Here is a 21,147-nt window from a genome sequence, read left to right on the forward strand (position 1 = left end):
ATACAAGCGATTTCATAAAGCAAATCTTTTGGAAGTTGTGTAAAGGGAATAAGTGGGGAAAAACCCTTGAGATAAAGGCTGTGTAGCTCTCTCTCTCTCTCGCTCTCTCTCACCGTCCCTGGTGTCAGTTCGCTGGAGGATTTTGTCGGAGTTTCCCGAGCGTCTCTGCATCTGTGAGTACCTGAGTCTGCCCGCTGCCGAAGCTGCCGTCTTCCGCTGGGTTCAGGATCGTTGTGGCGCTCAGCTGGGATCTGCTGCGCAAAGACGCGAAAGAAAGTTGACGATTTGAACGTAACTTTCAGAGCAAAACCTCAACCCAGACAGAGACGCGTGTTATCAGTAATGCTGTTAAACGGTCATCCCCTTTGGTTACAGTGGCTGTCACGGATTAAATGATGCTCATAGTTTTCAAAACGCCGATGTGCAGGTAGTTAAATGACAGCAGGTTTGTTTTGTAAGTGGACTTATCATTACCGAGGTGGAGTGCGGTTATTTTTTAACTTTTCTCATTTTTAAAAGAAGTATTTTTATTAGATAGATAGATAGATAGATAGATAGATAGATAGATAGATAGATAGATAGATAGATAGATAGAACAAAAACCAATAAAAAGTACTAAACATTGTTTAAATGAATATGTGGTGGTTTAAACTACTCATATGATGTGTTTTGTTAGGCAAATGAACAATAAATGAACAATAATCCTTACCGGATTTATTGTTGCCTTATATTAAGTGGTAAATGATAGACGAGCAAGAGCTTGTCATTAACGTCAGGTGTTGATTGAAGTGTAATTCACTGTGACTGGTAGAGTACTTTGTGTGTATGTGTGTGTGTGTGTGTGTGTGTGTGTGTGTGTGTGTGTGTGTGTGTGTGTGTGTTCTGCAGTGAGGGTGTCCTTCACAGAAAAGAGCTTCTGCAAAAGTGTGTTTGAAAGTGAAGATGTTGCTGGCTCTTTGTCGCAGTGTTATCAGGATCAGAGCTGGGCAGGAATTCTCCAGAAAGCACATGCTGATGTTGCACGCTGTGGTAATGACCTCTTAATGCCAACATAAATAACCAAATCGAAAGCATTTCTCTGCTCCGAAACGACTATTCGTTTCCTGGGCCGTTTCATTGTCTTTGAATGGTTTACAGGAGATTACTTTGCTTGATGTTCCCTAGTTTGGGCGGTGACCTCGGCAGATGTTATATCATCGAACCCAGATGAGGGCAAAAATGGTTTGTGGATATGTGCTTGCAGAAAAGTCCAACTTTGCTTGACAACTGAAGAAGGACTACTGCAGTGAATCTGGGGCGAAGAGACTTCATGTCCTTGGCTGGATAATATAGTACCTCATGATTTTATCAAACTGAAAAGTCTCCAGTGATTTCATGCACTCATCTGTCCTATCGCCAATCCTCTTTCATGTCATTATTACTTTGTGTGGGTGACTTATAAGGGATACCATAGTTTTTTTTCCTTTTGTCTTTTTCAGGTTGGTGTTCAACTGAAATATGAATATAACCTTGTATGCATGGCTATTAAAGTTAACCTGTCCACCTTTCTAGTAAAGCTGCATTATTTACACGTTGTTATCTTGTCCTCTAATTGGCTGATTTGCAGTTCATTTAAAAAGATCTAAAGAGACTGTGTGCTGTTCCATAACACTTTGTTTTTTGACTTTCCAAGTTTCCGTTTCCTTTTCTTTTTAATTTATAGCCCACTGCCCTTTTTAATGTGGAGTTTATTAGCAAGTCTGTAAAGTCCCTTTCTCTAGTGTGGAACTGGCCAGCTCATTTGTCATCACATCCTGCTCTAATGGGGAGAAACTGCCTCATCTTGAGCTCCCAGTGTTGTTAATTAACCCTTCTTGCTAACAGGCACAGTCTACATTACTACCGGCTCTTCTGCCGGCGTTATCGCTGCGCTGCCTGCCCAGGGAGCTAGCGTTGGCCCCGGCCATATTTCTGCAGGTGTCAGCAGAGGTGCTTCCTCTCCTCCTTTTTGTGCTTTTGAGAGTATTACTCAAGCAGCACTGTGGTTTTATCTTAAATTGAATTGTTGAGGGAGATGTTAAAGAGCCATACATCACCTGGACACTCAGCAGAAAGGGAGAATCTGCAGCAGTATAGATGGGAGCGTCTCAGTGGCATTACAGATGGAATGACGGAGGACACGTTCATAAATCCACAGGCAGAGAAAATCAAGTCGTCACCTTTTAGGATGCCACTTAAATGTGTGCACGTGCGTGTCTGTGTGCGTGTGATGTTTTGCAGGGCTGTTGCTGATGAGCTTCTTATTTCAGCGTTAAGAAGGTGACCCTTCTCTTCACCAATTCCTCTTTGCTTCTTTTCAGAAACTCCACCTCACCACTACCTGCCTGTAATTCACAACTCGAATTGGATCAATGTTCACCTTTTATCTGCTTACCACTTAAAGGACAATAATACATCACTGAGTCCTTTTATCCAAACAGAAAAAAATCTTTTCCAATTTACTGTTGGTCCTTGTCTCTAAGGAAACAACACCTCAGGTCTGTTATATCAGGTCGTATTGGTTTCCTCTGTACTCACTTGGCCTCTGGCTAATGCCCCCGCTCCATGTATGGATTTTCTGTCTTGTAATTCCTCAGCCTGTCTGCATGTGATGGGTTGTTCAGATCTAACCCTGCAGAATGCCGCTGATTGCAGTGGTATATCTTCATCTTTATGTCTGAGTATAGCAGGAAGCTTTGCCAGCAATGTTTGCCTTATGATGGATTTGGAGAACTAGCCAAAAAAGGGGGGGATGTGTTGCAGTTGCAGATGAATGACTCATATTTTTTTATTTGATTCTCATTACACATCAACTAGCAGGTCACGTGTGCAGTAGTTCAGGTGAAGAGCGTTGTGGATTGGATGGATGGTAATTTTGCTGTTCGGACTGTGTATATGAAACAAAAACGGTCGAGTCATGTTGCAAATAGTGTGTTTCACCCTTCAGGTAAGGATGTTGTTGTGGCTGGTTTTGTTCCTGCCCGCCCTCTCGGTGGCTCAGAGGTCAGAGCCCGTGTTCTCAGCTATAACCAAGACCGTCCTTCCTCCAGACTACGACAACAACCCCACCCAGCTCAACTATGGCGTGGCTGTCACTGATGTGGACGGGGATGGAGACCTGGAGATATTTGTAGCTGGGTGAGGAGTGTGCAGAGAAAGTTGGACTTACCATCGCCATGAAAACCCCCTAAATCCCTTAAGTTTCCCTCCCACTAGTCTAACTCTTAAGCTTAAATAAAAACAGAACTTCCACAAGATAAAGGTTAAAGACAAAGGCAAAAAAAGCTAAAAGATAAGAGATGCTAAGGCCACCCTGGGGCTCACTCAACTGATGAAAAATGGATATGATCGAAAAGAGTGCCAGTGATGGGAACAGTTTTACAAGGCTGCCTCAATCCAGCAATGACTGAGCATGAATACATTTCCCAGTGCTTAACAGAAAATAGATGAACCAAAAATGACCCTGCTTAATAGATGTCATTTAGGTAAAACATCCTATTCAGCAGGTATCCTGGACGGGAGCTCATCACAAAACCTCATAGAGGATGTAATTTAATTTACAATTAAAAGAATCTTCAGATGAATTACTTTTATATACATTACACTGACGGTGCCGACCTTCTCTAATATACTTTGATGACAACCAAGAAAGCTTTTGTAGTGTATATCCAAACATTTTAGACTTTTTTTTTTTTTTTTTTTACTTCTAAGTATTTAGGCAAAGTTAAATTTTGATTTCAAACTGGATGTTAGCAAAATGCACTGTCAGGAGTAAGTTTACAACATTTCTTGCATACTGGCATAAAAAACATCAGAGGCTTGGATTCTAAATCAAAACCATGAGTAGAGATTACACTGTTGAAAAAAAAATTGTCAACAGTGTGCAATCAAAATTATCCATTGTTCTGTTTTACACCTCTCACTGATTTGCTCCCCACTGCAATGGCACCTGAGGCTTATGGGTATATAAAATGCATGAGCTCCAATGTGACAAGCATAAGATCTCAGTGAAACGTCTCCATAATATAAACCTAAAGGGTTTCTGTGTCCAGTAAACTAAGGATTACATGACTGACTTACAATCCAAATTATGAAAATACATGAGTGACTTTATTATGCAATAAACAGAATTAGTTTGCATGTAACAGATATTTTTAAGAGGCAAAATATAGACATTAAGGTCAAAATGATTTGTTATAATTAAAAATAAATAAATAAAATACGAATCTAAAAATTTTGCTTGCCAATCAATCTCTCTGATCAAATCTGCAACTACAGAATAGAAGTGAGATGCAGGGCTCCAGCTGTCATCAAAGTCTTTATAAAGTTAAACTTCAAACTAAACCAACAAGCAAATGTTGCTTTCAGCATGTTCAGCCAGCACTTGCTAAAGCTCATAAACTGTAAAGCAAGAATGTCATACTGTCAGTCATGTGCATTATAACAGCGTGCTATTTTTGCCCGTGACAGCTACAACGGCCCGAACCTGGTGCTAAAGTACGACAAACAGAGGAAAAGGCTTGTCAACATCGCTGTTGACAACCGTAGCTCCCCATTCTATGCCCTGAGAGACCGTCAAGGCAACGCCATCGGAGTGACAGCTTGTGACATCGATGGAGATGGACGGGAAGAGATTTATGTCCTCAACACCAATAACGCCTTCTCTGGTACAGTGCGAGCTGATACACTTTTGGAAAACTACAAAGGCACACACAGGGGTTTCTTTCTTTTTTTCCCTTTTACACAGAGACAAAGAAGGAGAATCGGTATGCAGATATTAAGCTTATCTCAGCCGAGTCTTCATCAGATAACAGATAAGTTTTGTGCCGCTATTAATCTGCGAGAAGCCCAGAGATCAGACTGCCAAAACTGCAACACCTCACGTCTGTCATTTTTCTTAAACTCCTTTATCACTTTGCTCACTTCCAGCCACAGGAGCGTGTTTTCACTCACCCACAGTTTTTGCATTGCATAATGCCTATTTTCTCCACGCAGTCTTTGTCTTTCCTGAACCTTTTCTCTCTCTGCATCAAGGTCGGGCAACATACTCTGACAAGCTGTTTAAGTTCCGTAATGGGCGCTTTGAAGATCTGCTGAGCGATGATATTAACGAACACAGAGACGTAGCCAACCCTATGGCTGGGCGCTCAGTGGCCTGTGTGGACAGAAAGGTACTTCTCATACAAACACACACACACACACACACGCGCATCGAGTGCACTATATGCAGATCTGCACCGTACGCACACTCCCTAGAGTGTCTTCTCCGTACATGCACGGGTGCTTCTGTTTGTTTACCAGTGATAACTCATGCCCTGCCTACGCCGCCCTTCTCAGCATGTGCTATGACAGTTCATTTGGGGGGAATGGTGTGCCATTTTCTCTCTTCTGTCCATCGCACCAGTGTAATTACAGAAGCCAGGGCTCGTTTGTTTTATAGAACATCGTACGAGGGGAGGAGTGATGACTGCACACTACTGCTTTCTGCCCGTAGCATTTTTTTCCCCTCTTTCACTCGGTCCCTTCTCCATTGTTTCCACTTTTATTTTTTAGTCCCTTTTCTCTCACTGACTGACACGCTCACCCTCTTTCTTTGTGTCTTATCTCACACCCATGCATGCAATTCTCACTTCCAATCAGGGACGGGCTAAAGAAGGTAATAGCGGGAAGAGGAAAGGAAAGATTACAATAGATTTTTTTAACCACTGTCCCATCACACTGAGCACTGATAAGTTGTGCTGCTGCCAAACCGATTGGAAAGATATCTGCTTTTAAATGGCACGATTCTTTTGGAGGGAGCCAAAACCCCGACGTGTGCTTTTGCATGTCAGTTCCAGCTGACCAGCAGAGAGAGAACATGTTTTCCTGTTGCTGAACAGGTTTTATTAGAACATATTAAAAGAAAAACAGCCGCAGAACGTTGCACAGGCCAAAAGCAAAGCGTGCTTTATAGTCAGCTGGGTAGCTAATGCTTTCGATGTTGTTTACTCATAAATAAAGTGTTATCTTTCAGAGAAAAAGATCGATTTACCACCCGACCGTTTCGTCTCTACCTGGTCTCCTTGAAAGTGACATCCCATCATTATTCTAACACAAACTGATGAAGGTGACATATTGAAGGGCCTCACATTGAACTGATGGATCGGTTCACTAAAACTTTAAACTGGCAGGCATGAGAAAATAAATGACTTTTAAAAGCCAGAGTAATTAAAAAATTGTTCAAATGAAGCTTAGTGAAAAAGTACAAGATACAGTTCTTGACAATAAAAGAATAAAAAAGCTGCAGCAGCGGCGATGGCTTATTCACACTTCTTGGTTGACGTAAAGGGTGTGCAGTCCTTGGACCAACATGCACTGCAGGCATGCATGTCGCGCTATTCACAATGCCAATCCCAGTGACAGAAATTAGCCTTGGGTGAAGACTTATTGAAAAACCGTTGACTTTTAAGTTGGTTAAGTAACTGCCAGTTGCCTTTAGGTCTTTCATTGTAATTCATTTTCATGTTTGGCAGCTTCGGAGCGTGCTTGCGTGTCCGGCATGCGCTGTGTGTGTGTGCGCGACGCACTGCTCCCACAGCATGTGACACTAAATGACATTTATATCAACCAGACTCATTTACCTTCCTTGCGTTGTAAAGATACAGTATGGTGTAACAGAAATAGTGAAATAGCGTGTGCGAATTTGTTTGCATATGTGCATGTGTTTGTGTTGATTGAAATATGTTAGGCCTGGTGGGAAAGCTCATTGGAATCGAGTGTGTAGTCTATTAGTGTGGTTCCGTCTGTGATTTTGTGTCTGCAGGGACTCTGACTGACAATGGAGTGTGAAATTAATCTCCAAAGGGAGGCAGAGCAAGGAGTAGGGAGAGAGGCTAAGAATAAGGGGTAAGGGGTAAGAAAGGGGGGTAGGTGGAGCTAAAGAGAAAGAGAGGTTTGACTGGGAAAGTAATAATAAGCATAGTAACTACAGAATATTAATAATAAAAAAAAGATGATCCAGACGGTGTTACAAATAACCTGTTTAATCCTATTTTTGTTTGATGAATACTCCAATGTGAGCGTCTGAAAGAGGCTGCTTCAAAACATTTGCTGTATCCATTGGCTTTAAGGAACTTTATAGTATTTCAGCCTTTTTTAAGCTGACTACAATTTTTCTGTCCTGTCCTGCAGTCTAGAGATAGAACATAGATTTATATATTGAGCTTAGAGCCTGCACTCTGGCTCAAAAGAGTAAAAAATTGTGTTGATGATGCAATTAAAGAACTAATGAAATAATAGGAGAAAATGTAGCAATAGATCTTTTTAAAGCCAATTATTATTAATATGGTAAAAGTAAAAATAAATGTTTTTATATATGATATGAGCGCCACAGGGTCTGTTTTACTGACTGCAGACATCTTAAAAAGCTGGTCAGGAAACACAGAAATGCAGAAATATAAAACATGTTTTTTTATTTACAGTTGCTTGTAATTTCTTGTGTAGCTATGAGTGCATTTGATCAAGCTGCAGCATATTCTTGATTTATATTAATGAAAATATGAATGCACGTAAATCTTTTTTTTCTGTACAGGGTACTGGTCGTTATTCTATCTACATAGCAAACTACGCCAGTGGCAACGTGGGCCCTCATGCGCTCATAGAAATGGATGAGGCAGCAAGTGACCTTTCGCAGGGCGTCGTTGCCCTCTCCAACGTGGCAGAGCAGGCTGGAGTCAACAAATTCATTGGTGGGTATGAAGCACTGACTGGGGGTATTCGACATAGACGATTGCTTTAAGATCACCCAGCACTACTGGACCTTCAGTTTGATTTATACAGACATTTGCAGAAGGGGCATGTGCTTGTTGTACTCACAGAGGTTGAAATATAGGACTTCGGGACACACAGGAAACCAGACGAGGGGCGAGTCAGAGGGGGTTAGAGAAGTGCCAGGCAAGAAAGAGAAAAAGGGCTTGAGAGGAAGAAGAAGAAAGAGGATGTAAAGGCTCTTTTGGCCCTGTCAGCTATTTACTCCAGCCACAGTCACACGGAATCAAAGGCAAAGGGCGGCAAACACATATATCAAACCTCCTCTAACCATGAAATTCAACTGTTAATCTTGGCATCTAAATCAAATTAAATAATTTCAGTTTTAGTAAGACACGAATAAGAAAATTCATGGATGACATTAATTATACTTTAGCATTAATCGTTTCGATTAAAGGGTTTTCACATATTGGCAGAATAATCATTACAGAAACATAAAACATTGTATTTGGTAACTAGCAGCACTGTTAATTTAGGACAGTTGTGGCGTAAACCTTACCACCACCTTAGATGGTGGTCTAATAAATTTGAAATAAGCCCAAAAACATTTCATTCAAGAAAAAGAAGAATACATTTTTTAACGTTGTACAATGTACAAAATCCAAAATCCAGCTTTAATGGGTTTTTTAAAATTTCTTTTTAAAGGTGATGCTGTCTTAAAAAAATGCATGCCTTTTAAAACCAAAGGTCTTACCAAATGAAGAAGCCATGCTGTGCAAGTGTTTCTTCCTTTTTGCTCCTTTTTCAGTTAGGGGTGTAACTGATTTGTAAATCAAAATGTTGCTTCGAACTGTTTTTGGAAACAAAATGAATATTTCACGTAAATGATGTTGAAATGTGTCACCACAGCCCGCGTCATCACTTGAATCAATTAAACTCTGTGATATATAGAAGAGCAGAACAGTAAAGGCAAAAATGTTACCATGATTAATTTCTTCATAATAGAGACTGTCATGATTAAAAAAAATGCTGTCCCTGTGATAATTTATTATAATCACTGAAAAGTCCTTGTTCTGGTGAGTTTTGGAAATACGAGGTGACTTTGTATGTGAGCGCACCAGCATGAATCTTCATCATCTATGGATTTTTTTTTTTTTTTTTTCACGTGCAGGATATCATCTGATCCACCAGGGGGAAAGATGAGCTGGCTCGCATTTGCTGTGAATGATGTACGATAGATGGCTTTGTCATCAAACTGCCGTTAATCAGAGGAGAGGGACAGTCAGTGAAGTTGTATATCTAATGGTTACATATCTCCAGAGAGACATTAGTGGTTTATGGCCGTAGGGGTTGAGTGGTATTTGTCTGGGTTGATGGAGCGGGCCAGTAAATCAGCAGCGAGTCATGACTCGCAGCAGTGACTTTGCATACTGGAAGGACAATCAAAGCCCTTTCAACTCCATAATTAAACTCTGCTGGTCTGAGATGAAGCACTACATTTTACAGAATGTCATTGGAGAATCCTGGGGTGATGCTAAAAGTGTACCTTCAAGTGTAACAGTTACAAAACTCACTACATAAGGAGAAAATTACTGTTTGCTTTTGGTTAATGCAAAAGATTCTTTGTGTTTTTGTATTTCTTATTGTGCTTAGGTGTGTTTACCTGTGTTTGTGTGTATGTAACCCAACAGAGTCAGTGTCTGTGTCAGCAGAAAGAGCTGCCCTACTCAGAGGAAATGACCTGGAAAGACAGTAATAATCTCTTCCCTTTCACTTTTGTTAAGGCGGCGATCTCTCTCCCTCTGCTCTCTGTGTTGTTCCTCATATCCTGCTTCATTTTTTTCCTCCCAAATGTTGTGCTCGCCCTCTTCTGAGCTGCCTAATTCTCCCACCGCTGTGTGTCTTGTTCCCTTGTCTTTCTCTGTGCAGGAGGAAGAGGTGTCGTGGTGGGTCCCATTGTCAGTCAGACTCTGTCTGATGTGTTTTGCGACAATGAGTACGGTCCAAACTTCTTGTTCAGGAACAATGGCGATGGAACTTTCACAGATGTGGCACAGCAGGCTGGTGAGATGATCACGTGCAGTTTACCAGATCATAACCTGGAGATCAGTTATTTCTTCACACATGAATGCTCATCCTGTGAAAAACAATAAACGTGAGAGGTGTTATTGTATAGAAGAAATATCAGTCATGCATGATTCCTAAAATATTTAAACCTAATTAATATAAAAATCTAAGTTCGTTAAACCATATTTTCAGTATTGTGGCTTTTAATGATTAATTAGCTGTCAACTGCAATGAAACCTCACAGAATGAAAAAGCAATAAATTAAGTTTATTAAAAAAAATAAATAAATCAAGATAATGGATTTGTGATTTAAATGCACTATAGTAATAATAACTGGTGATGCCTCCTTTTCTGTAATGACTCATTGTGATAAAGTATGTGTTTGATCGCTGCAGGTGAAGCGCAAAGCCATCAGCTTATCAGAGAAGCTGTTTTTTTACCGTCATCTCATGATGACAAGAAAGAGATTGCCATGAATTCAGTGATTGATTTTAAACATTAGAAATGTAGCACTTCATCGTTTTTATGTCACCAGTTTGTTGTTTAATAAATCAGACACTGAAGTGCTGTATTGTACCCAATGACACAGTTTCAACAGCAGCACTGGTCAGGGTTACTTGGTTTTAAAAATATTGATGGCAGATGATGGAAACAGATTGGGAACATCTCGAATCTTTTTAGGTGTAGAAGACCCCATGCAGCACGGCAGAGGGGTAGCTCTTGCAGACTTCAACCGTGACGGTAAGACGGACATCGTCTACGGGAACTGGAACGGACCTCATCGGTTGTACATGCAGCTCAGTAACCGCAAGCAAAAGTTTAAGGTGGGCCCGAATTTGGTCTTTAAAAAGAAAATAAATGCTATCAGCTCAGTTAGCATCAAACCGACACAACTGCCAGATACATTATAAAGACCTACTTCAGATGATCACATATGATAAATGGAAGTATGGGCATTCTCACATTTCCACATATTCCTCTCCACATGTGATCTGCTGAGAAAAGTGTGCTCAAAAGTTGCAGTGCTTGTGATTTCACTGCAATAATCGATTGAATAATATGATTTTAATTAGTGAAGGACCCAAAAAGCCCACTCAGATTGTCACTGTCAACTGTAGAGAGTTTCAGAGAGAGGTTGTTGTTCTTCTGTCTAATGAACAAGGAGCACAAATAAAACAAATCACACCTGTTATCACTGTGAATCAAAGTACTATCAATCCAAATGGTTGGCGAGTGAATTAACACTACTCAGTGCCTGCCCACTTTGCGTTTGAGTGGTATTTAAAGACGCAAGGTTAGTGATTTACTCAATCAATGACTCTACAGACAGCGTGTGCAAGGCAGCCAGCAGCGCGCATCTGTTTGGGTACTAAGTTTTAGAGTGGCGGAGTCAGAGACAGGCCCTGCTGCATAAATCTGCAGAGGATTCGGGCTCGGTGATCTATCTGCCACCACCTGCACCCGCATCTTTTACCTAGGAGATAAATGTCACCCAAGACATCTTTATAGGGGTCGAATAAGGGGTTAATGTGTGATGCTTTGCCCAGAGATAGTTCCATCAGCATGACACACACACACACACACTGAGACACTCACACCCTGTTACGCCTATACGTGCAAAAACACAAAAGACAAATTGAATTAGCCTGACAGTGTTCTTTTTTTTTGAACCAAGATTGTTAAATCACAACCCCACAACATATTTAAGACCCCCTTCGCCCACACAAGCTGACACTCCTACTAGTCGTGTTGACCTTTGGCATGCATAATGAAGCTGTTGTATCACTTCAGTAAACCACCAATTAAATTGGGCTGAACCAGCAGCTTGCCTGGGCAGTGGAAAGTGCCGATTAGGCCTGTTTGTGCTTTAATTAAAATCTATTGCAGAGGGTTTCCTTGCAATAGGTTTAACATACACTTATTCTCACATATACACATAATGAATATATATTTAAAAAGAAGAAAGGTTGTAGTAGAAGTTCTCTTGGACTTCTTTTACATTCAGTAATCTGAAATAAAAATTGGTCAGTGTAAAGAAATTTAGTCATTTTACTATTTAGTTCTAATTAACTCCATGCAGATTATATCTTTAGAAGCCCTATATTAGTTTTGGGGAGAGCCCTTTTTTTTTTCCTGAAGGCACTTTTATTCATGCGCCTACTGTCTTCAGCACTTATTACGGAGCTGTCCCTGCTTTCCTCACTCTTGGCCTCAGCTGGCCATCCCCTCTCCTTCACCTGAGAAGCAGAAGGTCACTGTGGGCGGCCCCCACCCCTGCGGCTTTATGAGCCTTATAATTAAAACAGGGAGTAAATACTGGGGGGAGTGAAGGGCTGCTCTATAACTCTTTCCCGACTTATCACTGTGTCACTGAAGCGGGGAGATATCTGTTACTTTCTCATGCAAAAACTCTTCTGCTGCAGACTTTTTTCGGAGGTGGGGCACGAGGGCTGCTGTCGACTTCCCCCATGCCAGAGGATGTAAAAAGAGCCCGGACACAAGCACTGGACACTGATTGACATGTTTTTATTTATTTCATTTTGAAGGAGGTTGAACCTTGAGGTTATGAAATGGCCTTTCGAGCGAGTGCATCAGGTCATATAACATTAAACAAAATGGACTAAGGAACCACGAGATGTAATCACAGCAGGGTCTAAACAAGTTCATGTAAAATTACACATCCTTCCAATGTTTTTACCTCGGAAACCTCTTCTGCTTATATACAGTTACTCTGGTGTTCTCATATCTAGACAGTGCTTTTATTGAAGGAAAGGAAAACCCTTCCTGATTAGTCAGTGGAGTTGAGCAACTTTTTAAACAAGATTAAAAAAAGAAGGACGGGAAAATCACTGTGGTTATAAGAGGCAGAAAAGCATACACACACCACGTGTATGCTATTGCTATTTATTGTAGTTTAACTTGTCAAGGACAAAAATATAACAAAAATTCAGCATCAAACCTTGTAATCATAGCTTTCCTACTTTTTTTAAGTATGGAGTGACAGCTTGGTGATTAGCACTGTTGCCTCACAGCAAGAAGGTCTTGAGTTTGAATCCACTATCAGGCCAGGGCCTGTCTTTGTGGAGTTTGCATGTACCCTGGCTTCCTCCCAGTCCAAAGAAATGCAGTTAGTGGGGTCAGGGTAACTGGTGATTCTAAATTACCCATAAGTGTAAATGTGCGTGCAAATGGTTGTCTCTCGCTCCGTGTTAGCCCTGTGGTTGACTGGTGACCTGTCCACCAGGGTGTACTTTGCCTCAACACTCTTGCATGGGTTGGACAGTAAATAAGTTGATTTATTATTAATTAATAAAGTTGGTCCAGCTCAAGTACATTAAGTCTGAATAACAGAATTTTGAGAACAGGATTGAGATCAGCTGCTACATGCTATATAATATATTATTTATAAAAATTAGAATGTTATAAATATAAATGTGGAAAAGGCCATATAAATCCTGATAATTCTGGTACCCTAGGCAGTTTATCTAGTAAGTTTCATCCAGTTTCATCCAAATAATTGAAATGCATTCGACGTATGCATGCATTGTGCTTTTGTAAATGCATGCATGTGTTTCAGTGATGTTACCTTTTTCCCCAGGACATAGCATCCCAGAAGTTTTCCATGCCCTCTCCGGTTCGAACTGTTATCGCTGCAGACTTTGACAATGACAACGAGTTGGAGGTGTTCTTCAATAACATCGCTTACAGAGGCCCCTCCGCCAACAGACTCTTTAGGTACTCGCACCAACACTCTCAGATTTTGTTCAAGTGTGACAGTAAGTTTTTAACGTCACTTTGATGAGAAGCTTAATCGACTACTCTTGTGTCTTGATTTAATATTCTAAAGCCGAGCATGGAAGCTGAGAAGAATTTAAAATTCCCAGCCAAGGATACTTATCTAGTCTGGCATCCCGCCTCCTCCTCCACACATGAATGAATCTTTCATTAGGACAGTTTTAGGTCTCTTTTTGGCTCGTGGTTTGGCTTCCTCTCTTGATAATATTAATGAACTCAGCTCTTAAAATGTAATATATGATACATATCAATTGTTAGGACTTAATAGTAGAATGAACCCATCTTCCTGAATAAAAATCTGATCTGGCATATTTATCTGAACAGGATGCAGAACTCATGATGAACGTTGCCAGGAGCTGTTGGGTTAATTTATTCTGAATATCAATAATCAGTTTAAGCCCCAGAGATTTCCTGGAGCTGAATATTCCTGCACACCAGGTCATTGGAGGAAAATTTGTCTTTCTGGGCATGGTCTGACAGGGGTCACAGCTCCATGGCCTGTGGCTCTGGCATTGTCTGCTCCGAAGATGAATCAGCTTTTTTAAAACTCTATTCTCTGGCACTGAAATAAAAACAAGTCCAAACTAATTAATTCAACACAACTAATCAATATTTAGCTTAGCTGAAGTGTTTAATAGTCAGGATCAGCAGATTAGTGTACCAAGATAGCTAATTATTTTAAGGAAAGCAGGTTCATGGTGGGCGATTATGTGCATTTGTTTAACAGAGGATACAGGTTTGTAAACAATACATTTTTACCAATGTGCTTCACAGAGATATGCCAAATTACAAATTAATTTGTCAATAATTAATTCATACAAGTCAGTAGTTATATAAGTTGGGAAATATCTCATTTTCTTCTTGTCTTCTGGTTATTGTATTTGTGTTTGCTGAGTTTTATGTGCATTATTTATGTTAGTTTCCTATGTTATATGTAGCATTATGCACTATATCTTCTGATTAGTACACTGCAGGTCAATGTAAAGTATTCCGCTACAGTAATTGTCTATTCAAAATATACTACTAATAAAATATTGTCAGTAGACTGAATGGTCCCTATTATATGTATTATGTACTAATTTATTGACATATTATCATTATGCATAGGAACAATTGGAACAATTTATTGTCTATTTTATGAAATAAAGTATAAAGTTTTCAGGTCCAGGTCCAAGTTTCCGTTATTTGGCTCTTTCCAATACTGCAACCATATTTATAGCAGCTTAGAATTTTGCAGTGATTTCAGGGTAATGTTTGTGGTGCTACTTCGATAGGGTGAGCAGGAGAGAACATGGAGACCCCCAGATAGAAGAGTTGAATATCGGGGAGGCAGCAGAGCCTGAAGGACGAGGAACCGGTGAGCATGGCAGAAAAGATAGCTGTCATACAGCTCTATTAAAAGTGATAAGCAGCACTACACCATATCTCCTCTGCTAGTACAACATCAAACCTCTAGATGGCATTAGAGCTCCACTTAGAATCTGAGTTTCCTCATGCACTTTATTATAGGAAAAAATAGAATTGGTTCCACATTATTAGTTCAATGACTGTTGGATTATGTCCCTGCATGAGGATAATAAATGTTATGAGGAATGTTTCCTCGAGTGTTTAGCCGCATCATTACTGTGATGAATCTCCAGGAGCGGTAGCTACAGACTTTGATGGGGATGGGCGCCTGGAACTGCTGGTGTCTCACGGTGAAAGTGCAGCACAGCCTCTCTCTGTCTACAAAGTCAACCAGGTGAGTGATTGTGAGACATGTGATACTTGATAGGTAGTGTGACATTAAGCCTTACTCCCTCTTTTTCTTCTTTTTCTGCCTTTTTCTAGGGCAATGCAAACTCATGGCTGAGAGTGATTCCCCGGACAAAATTTGGTGCTTTTGCCAGAGGAGCTAAAGTGGTTGTCTATACAAAAAAGAGTGGCCCACACACAAGAATAATTGATGGCGGCTCAGGTTACCTCTGTGAGATGGAGCCTGTCGCCCACTTTGGCCTCGGTAAGGAAATATCAGAAAATACATGCTTAACTTGTTTTATCTGATCTGCAGATGCAACATCTAATGTTAATTCACTCTGATATAAAATTAATGAAAGCATTTTTTCTTCATAGCTTGCTTCTGTTGTTCCCAGATTGGTTTCTGAGGTTTGGATGGGCAGTAAGACAGATAAACATTGCAGAGAGTAGCAGTAAGGAAGAAAACAAAAGCATGTGGAAAGCATTGTCTTAATACCTTCAGCCTGATTAGGCACCCACGGGAGCAAAAGTTCTCTGTGGGAGGGAGCTGATTGGGCAAAACATGAAGAGTGGAGGAGGACAGGTGCTGCAGATGGAAGCCAGCCATGGTTGTGAGGAACTAGCTCCCTGTCTCTTTCCAACCCCCCTTCCCTAGGACAGTCAGCTGGTTACCATACAGGCCTGTTAGCCCATCCACCCACTACTCCTTCCTGGCTCTGCTCACTGAGCCTGTTCTATATCAGGATTGTCCAAGCTCACATCACCTTTGGTGGCCCTCATAATACACTCCAGCAGCAAACTATCCAGACAATTGTGGCTTTAGTAGAGACCTCCATTCTCCAGGTTGAAAAGTGTCAGTACTCTTAGACATGTGAGATCTGTTCCCCACAACAAAATGAGACGGTGTCACGTGGGTGTAGAACAGGTGAAATATTCTTTGGCTCTCAGGCAGCACACCTGCTGAGTGGACTGTCTGTCTGGCAAGGTAACTCCAGATCTGTTTACATAAGAAATGCCACTTTAATTAAGGGCTACAGAGGGCCTCTGCAGAGGGGCTTTCTCTATGCCCGATGAAAACAGTTAATAGAGCGAGGAGGGGAGAGTGCCTGTACAATGTGAGCGAGTAAAAAAGCAAGGAAGGAGACAACCTCCAATATATAGAGATTTCTCACGTGACATCATGTGTACATTGCTCAAGAATTGTCTCTTGTATTGGATGTGATACAACCAGTGGTTGGGAGGGAAAACTGTGTGACTGTAAATTGCTGTGGTTGTTACCTGGTTGCTGCAGTTGCCCATAGTTTGCATGAAAGACGGGCATTTGTTTGCAGACATTCGCTAACTACTAGTGGCGCTGTAGTGAAACTTGGAAAAGTGCAATGCAGACTGGAAAATGGAGAACGTTCTCCTTCAAAGTAAAAGTTGTGCCTCAGCACCCCTGCTGACCTTTCAAAATGTGCAGCTTTTACTTTGAAGGTGAAAAGTCTCCGTTTCTGGTTTGTGTCACAGTTTGCACAGATATACTACACCTTACTGGACAGTGTTTGCAGACAAGTTTGCATCTTCCATACAGACTATGGGCGACTAAGACAGGCTGCTAAGGGAGCGGTCTCTAGGCTTGTGTGACTGGGGCTTTGGCAACAACCTTAGGCAACCACCTGCCAACTGGTTGGAGAATACAAATGTTTCCTTTGTGGACCGATCTCTTGACCATACATTGTCACAAAGATTGTTATCGCCATGTGGTTAGTCATGTGTCTGCCAAACCTCAACACTGTAAGGTTCAGTGATCAGTAAGGGTCATATATTTTTGTATGCACTGTAACTATCTCAGATTGTACTTCCCTGAATAGGCAAGGATGTGGCCACCAGTGTGGAGGTGTTCTGGCCAGATGGCCGTTCAGTAGCCCGGGCCCTCGAGCCGTCAGAGATCAACTCAGTGCAGGAGATCCACTATCCAAGAGATGAGGAGGAAGTTACTCCTACTGTGGAAATAGAGGTACACAAGCATGTTTTTTTTTCTCAATAAAAAAAATACTCATTTTGTCCGAATAACAAACCTGCTACAAACACAACACCAACTTAAAGAAACAATCGACATCAAGCTGTTTATTGTAAATTGTTGGGATAGTGCAACAGTTTTAAGGATCTTTCGCAGGAGAGTTCATTAAAAATAATATTTCTTACTAATTGTCTCTTACAGTGTGGTCACGGGTTTGCTTTGAATGAGAATGGCCGCTGCACGGGTAAGCTGAGGCACTTTATCCACCTTCAAACTCTGTGCTTGTCTCCTTGTTTAAAAATCCTCACACACGTCAAGTGTCTTTGCCTTCCTCACCTCTCCCTGCCCTCAGATCAAGATGAGTGTACCCAGTTCCCCTCTGTGTGTCCCTCTGACCGCCCTGTCTGCACCAATACCTATGGTAGCTATAAGTGCCGCGCCAAGAGAAGATGCAACCAGGGCTTTGAGCCCAACGACGATGGGTCAGCCTGTGTGGGTGAGTGGTCCTGGCAGAGTCAGGGTAGCCGGATTACCAAGATCGTTAGAACAAAAGAAGCACTACCAGAGAACGAGATGCATTAAGCCTTAATTACAGTGGTTTTGAATAAAAGGCTTAGAGGTGCTTACATTCCTCCAACCGTGTCCTCTCTCTGCACCCCACTGTCTTGCATGACTGACCCTCATGTGAATGAGCTGTCTTCCACCTACAAAGACACACATGTCGGCTAACATTTCCCTGCCCTTTGTTTCTCTCTCTTCTCGGCAGCCCAGGTGGCTTACTTTGGGGGAACGCGGTCTTCTGGGGAGCGCAAATGCTCGGGCCTTACTTTCCGGCTGCTCCCCGTCTCTCTGCTACCACTCATCTCTACCAATCTCTATTCTGGACTGCTGTAGCTGTGACTGTTTTCTCCCCTTCCTAACTCTTTCCACTACTAAAAGTGGATGTACAGAAACTCTCAGAGCAAACTTTTCACTAAAAAAGAAAAATTCCTCTTCACCTTCTCCTCTATGGATCTATGCTATCTTTACCCATCAGCTATTTACAGTCTCACCTCCTGGTCATCCGCTGCTTTGTGTCACCTCTTGGCTCCCGGCCCCCTCTGGACTATAAAGAAACATACAGGGAGCATGCTTGCTGGGAGCTACAGGGTTCAGAACTAACTGTGCCACACCCGCAGAGTCCTCACGTCATCACCTGGCACTTATCTTAGTGGGACCTGAAACAAGGCCAAGTCAATAAGAGGAGCTTCGGCATAGAAACCGCTGCGCATACAGCAAACAGATCTACTGGCTCCACAGACCACATTCATTAGAGACACGCTGAGCCCCATCTGTATATCCAAAATGCCACTATGGTAATCCTTACAATGTCACTCTCATTCTTATTATGCGCTTACTGGGATGCTGAGGAACACCGGGTCTCCAAACTGTATGTTTTGAGTGTGTATTAATGTGTTTGCATGGCTGTGTGAGCCTCAGTGTACTGGGTCCAAAGAGGCAGTCGCGTAGGGGAACATATGCCAGACCATCTGTCTCCGATGGTAGGTTACATTTTGTTACACATGAATTATACAACAGCACAGAGAAGAAGGCAAACACATGTGTGTGTGTGTGTATGTGTGTGTGTGTGTGTGTGTGCGTGCGTGCGTGCGTTTGAGCACAGGATGAGGCAGATTTTACATTTTTTGGAAAGTGTACTAAAACGTATCACCGTAGGCATGCGCAAAGAACATGATGACAAAAGGAAAACACCTAAAGCTGAACTGAACAGTGCACTTAATTTATGTTGGTGTTTCTCCTTCTGTTACACTGTGATTACAATCATGGACTCAACATGCATTAAAAGCTGCTGTTCTTACATTTTAAAGTGTGCAAAATAAAGCAGCAGTCTTCAAGATTCCAGTCCTGACTGATTTGGGGACTCCTACAGGTCGTCTTTTGCAACTGGATATTGGTACGATATCACCGCCACAAGGAATCCATCATGCCAGTGCTCACAGCCAGACCACAGTCAGTTTGGAGCAGTTGGTATCGAGAAACTACTGAGACAAGCTTTGTGTGTTTTAGTTCTGACAGTAGATAGATGATTAATCCAAACAACTGCCGAGTATTTTTCGTAGCGACCACCTTCGAATGCATTTTAAAAGCAAAAATATTCAGTCTACCAGAAAAGCTTTCTGGTAGACTGAATATTTTTATTCCTTTTACATTGTTTTTAGGGGTGGATAAAATCCTAGTTTGGGTTAAATTACACCCTGTCAAAAACAAGAACTGTTCCCTGCAGAGGCTTTGTGACAGAAAGCATTAAAGCAAACCTACCTTTGATGTGGCAGCAGAAAATTCTCAGTTTGCTTTAAAGGTAGCTTTTTTTCACCGCTAATGATGCCACAGGCACCTAGTTGGAAATAATAATAATCTTTGAGACTGCCGCTTTAAGTTTTAAGTGCACTAAAGCATTCCTAATAGTTTTCCACATAATATAAAGCTTGACAAGCTTATTACTTTCCAAGTCCCCTAATCTATCTGTGACATTGTGACTCAAGCTCAGCTACAGTTTAGCCTTAAAAATGAATTTCTTAATATATCATTTCCTAAAACAGTGGTATGCTGGTGTTTACACTGACTGTACAATGCAGATTTGGTTTGCAGTGGGACGAGGCATTGACTTGTTTAAAAAAAGTTCCCGTGTACATAAAATGAAGGCACATTGGTAAATGTGTAGCTCAGTTACAAAGGCATAAGATCTAATTCTTTATTTTGGTGTTTTTAAAGGATTTGTTGACAATGACATTAAAAACAAATATATGGAAAAATGGAAGAAAGTGGCTATTTGATGAGTCGTGATTTGCACACAGTGAGGTTTCACATAGCGTTCAGTGTGAAACCTTTGCTACAGCGGACTAAAATACATAAAACATGTGGAGCTCTTCATTTTTATTAAAAGCTACAGATCTTTTTGCCTTATTGCCATGTTTCTTGAAGCGTTTGGGAAACGAATAAATACTTTGGCCAAAAACAAAAAAGACGACCAAAAAGCGAAAGCATTTTCCTCCACTCCACGATGACAGCGTGTTGACTGACAGGTTTTTGCTTCCATATAATTCTGCAGGGGCACATCACTTGTTGCAACACAACCTTCAACTTATCCAGTGTTTGACCACAATCAGTGTCACAGCAGGGGATAATGTTCTTTATTAAATGTTGGCCAGCGCAATTCTCCAGAGAAGCGAATGTCTTTGTATGATTCATGGATTCATCCCTACTCGCTTGCTGAGGCAAGTGTTACATATATTTTGGAAATTCTTAACCACAAACCTCACACATTCCACTGAAGCTCCAGCGCTACTCTCTGCCCCGTGACATCTGTCCTTGAGCCTCTTAATGAGCTGGACCCAAACTCTAGATGCCACCTGTAAATATCACACATTTCAGAGGTTTTGGGAGCTGAACTCAGTTCTCTCTTTTTTAATGAAAACAAAGAGGCATCAGAGCATGAAAAACTAATAAGCAAATGATGATGGATGTGTTAAAGCAATTAAAATGAATCACCACAGATCCCTGTTGGATCTATGCTGATATTGTTGTGACACCCTCCATGAAAGCCAAAGAACCTTGAGATTGAGTGATCAGTGAGACAAAGTCCACTTAAACATTTTAACGTTTTCTCAAAAATTATGTCAGAGGTTCAACTGAGGTTCCTCTTGAGCTGTTATTGGACTGTAAGGAGAGAACCCAAACCTTTTTCTACTTTCTTGCACGCTGTTGGGTCTGACTTGAACAGA

The 21,147-nt window shown here is 41.3% G+C and overlaps 1 protein-coding gene across 1 annotated transcript; it reads left to right on the plus strand.

Annotated features, from left to right (window-relative positions):
- Positions 1-57: 57 nt before the first annotated feature.
- Positions 58-20,127, plus strand: crtac1b (cartilage acidic protein 1b). The gene is made up of 15 exons (XM_039621484.1): positions 58-173; positions 889-1,029; positions 2,966-3,156; positions 4,489-4,685; positions 5,053-5,189; positions 7,589-7,745; positions 9,694-9,828; positions 10,513-10,655; positions 13,430-13,566; positions 14,901-14,983; positions 15,267-15,367; positions 15,457-15,625; positions 17,217-17,362; positions 17,567-17,609; positions 17,718-20,127. The coding sequence occupies exons 2-15, from the start codon at positions 943-945 to the stop codon at positions 17,945-17,947; spliced, it is 1,956 nt and encodes a 651-aa protein (XP_039477418.1). The 5' UTR covers positions 58-173; positions 889-942; the 3' UTR covers positions 17,948-20,127.
- Positions 20,128-21,147: the final 1,020 nt, after the last annotated feature.

This window comes from Oreochromis aureus, linkage group 13, assembly GCF_013358895.1.
Source record: "Oreochromis aureus strain Israel breed Guangdong linkage group 13, ZZ_aureus, whole genome shotgun sequence".
NCBI classification, from domain to species: domain Eukaryota; kingdom Metazoa; phylum Chordata; class Actinopteri; order Cichliformes; family Cichlidae; genus Oreochromis; species Oreochromis aureus.

What these genes read in the sequence shown, in the direction of transcription:
- crtac1b (XM_039621484.1), top strand. Translation starts at nt 943, where the DNA reads ATGTTGCTGGCTCTTTGTCGCAGTGTTATCAGGATCAGAGCTGGGCAG. An exon ending in TGGAGTCAACAAATTCATTG is followed by an intron (nt 7,746 to 9,693) that starts GTGGGTATGAAG and finishes TTCTCTGTGCAG; the next exon opens with GAGGAAGAGGTGTCGTGGTG. An exon ending in TGAGAATGGCCGCTGCACGG is followed by an intron (nt 17,610 to 17,717) that starts GTAAGCTGAGGC and finishes CCCTGCCCTCAG; the next exon opens with ATCAAGATGAGTGTACCCAG.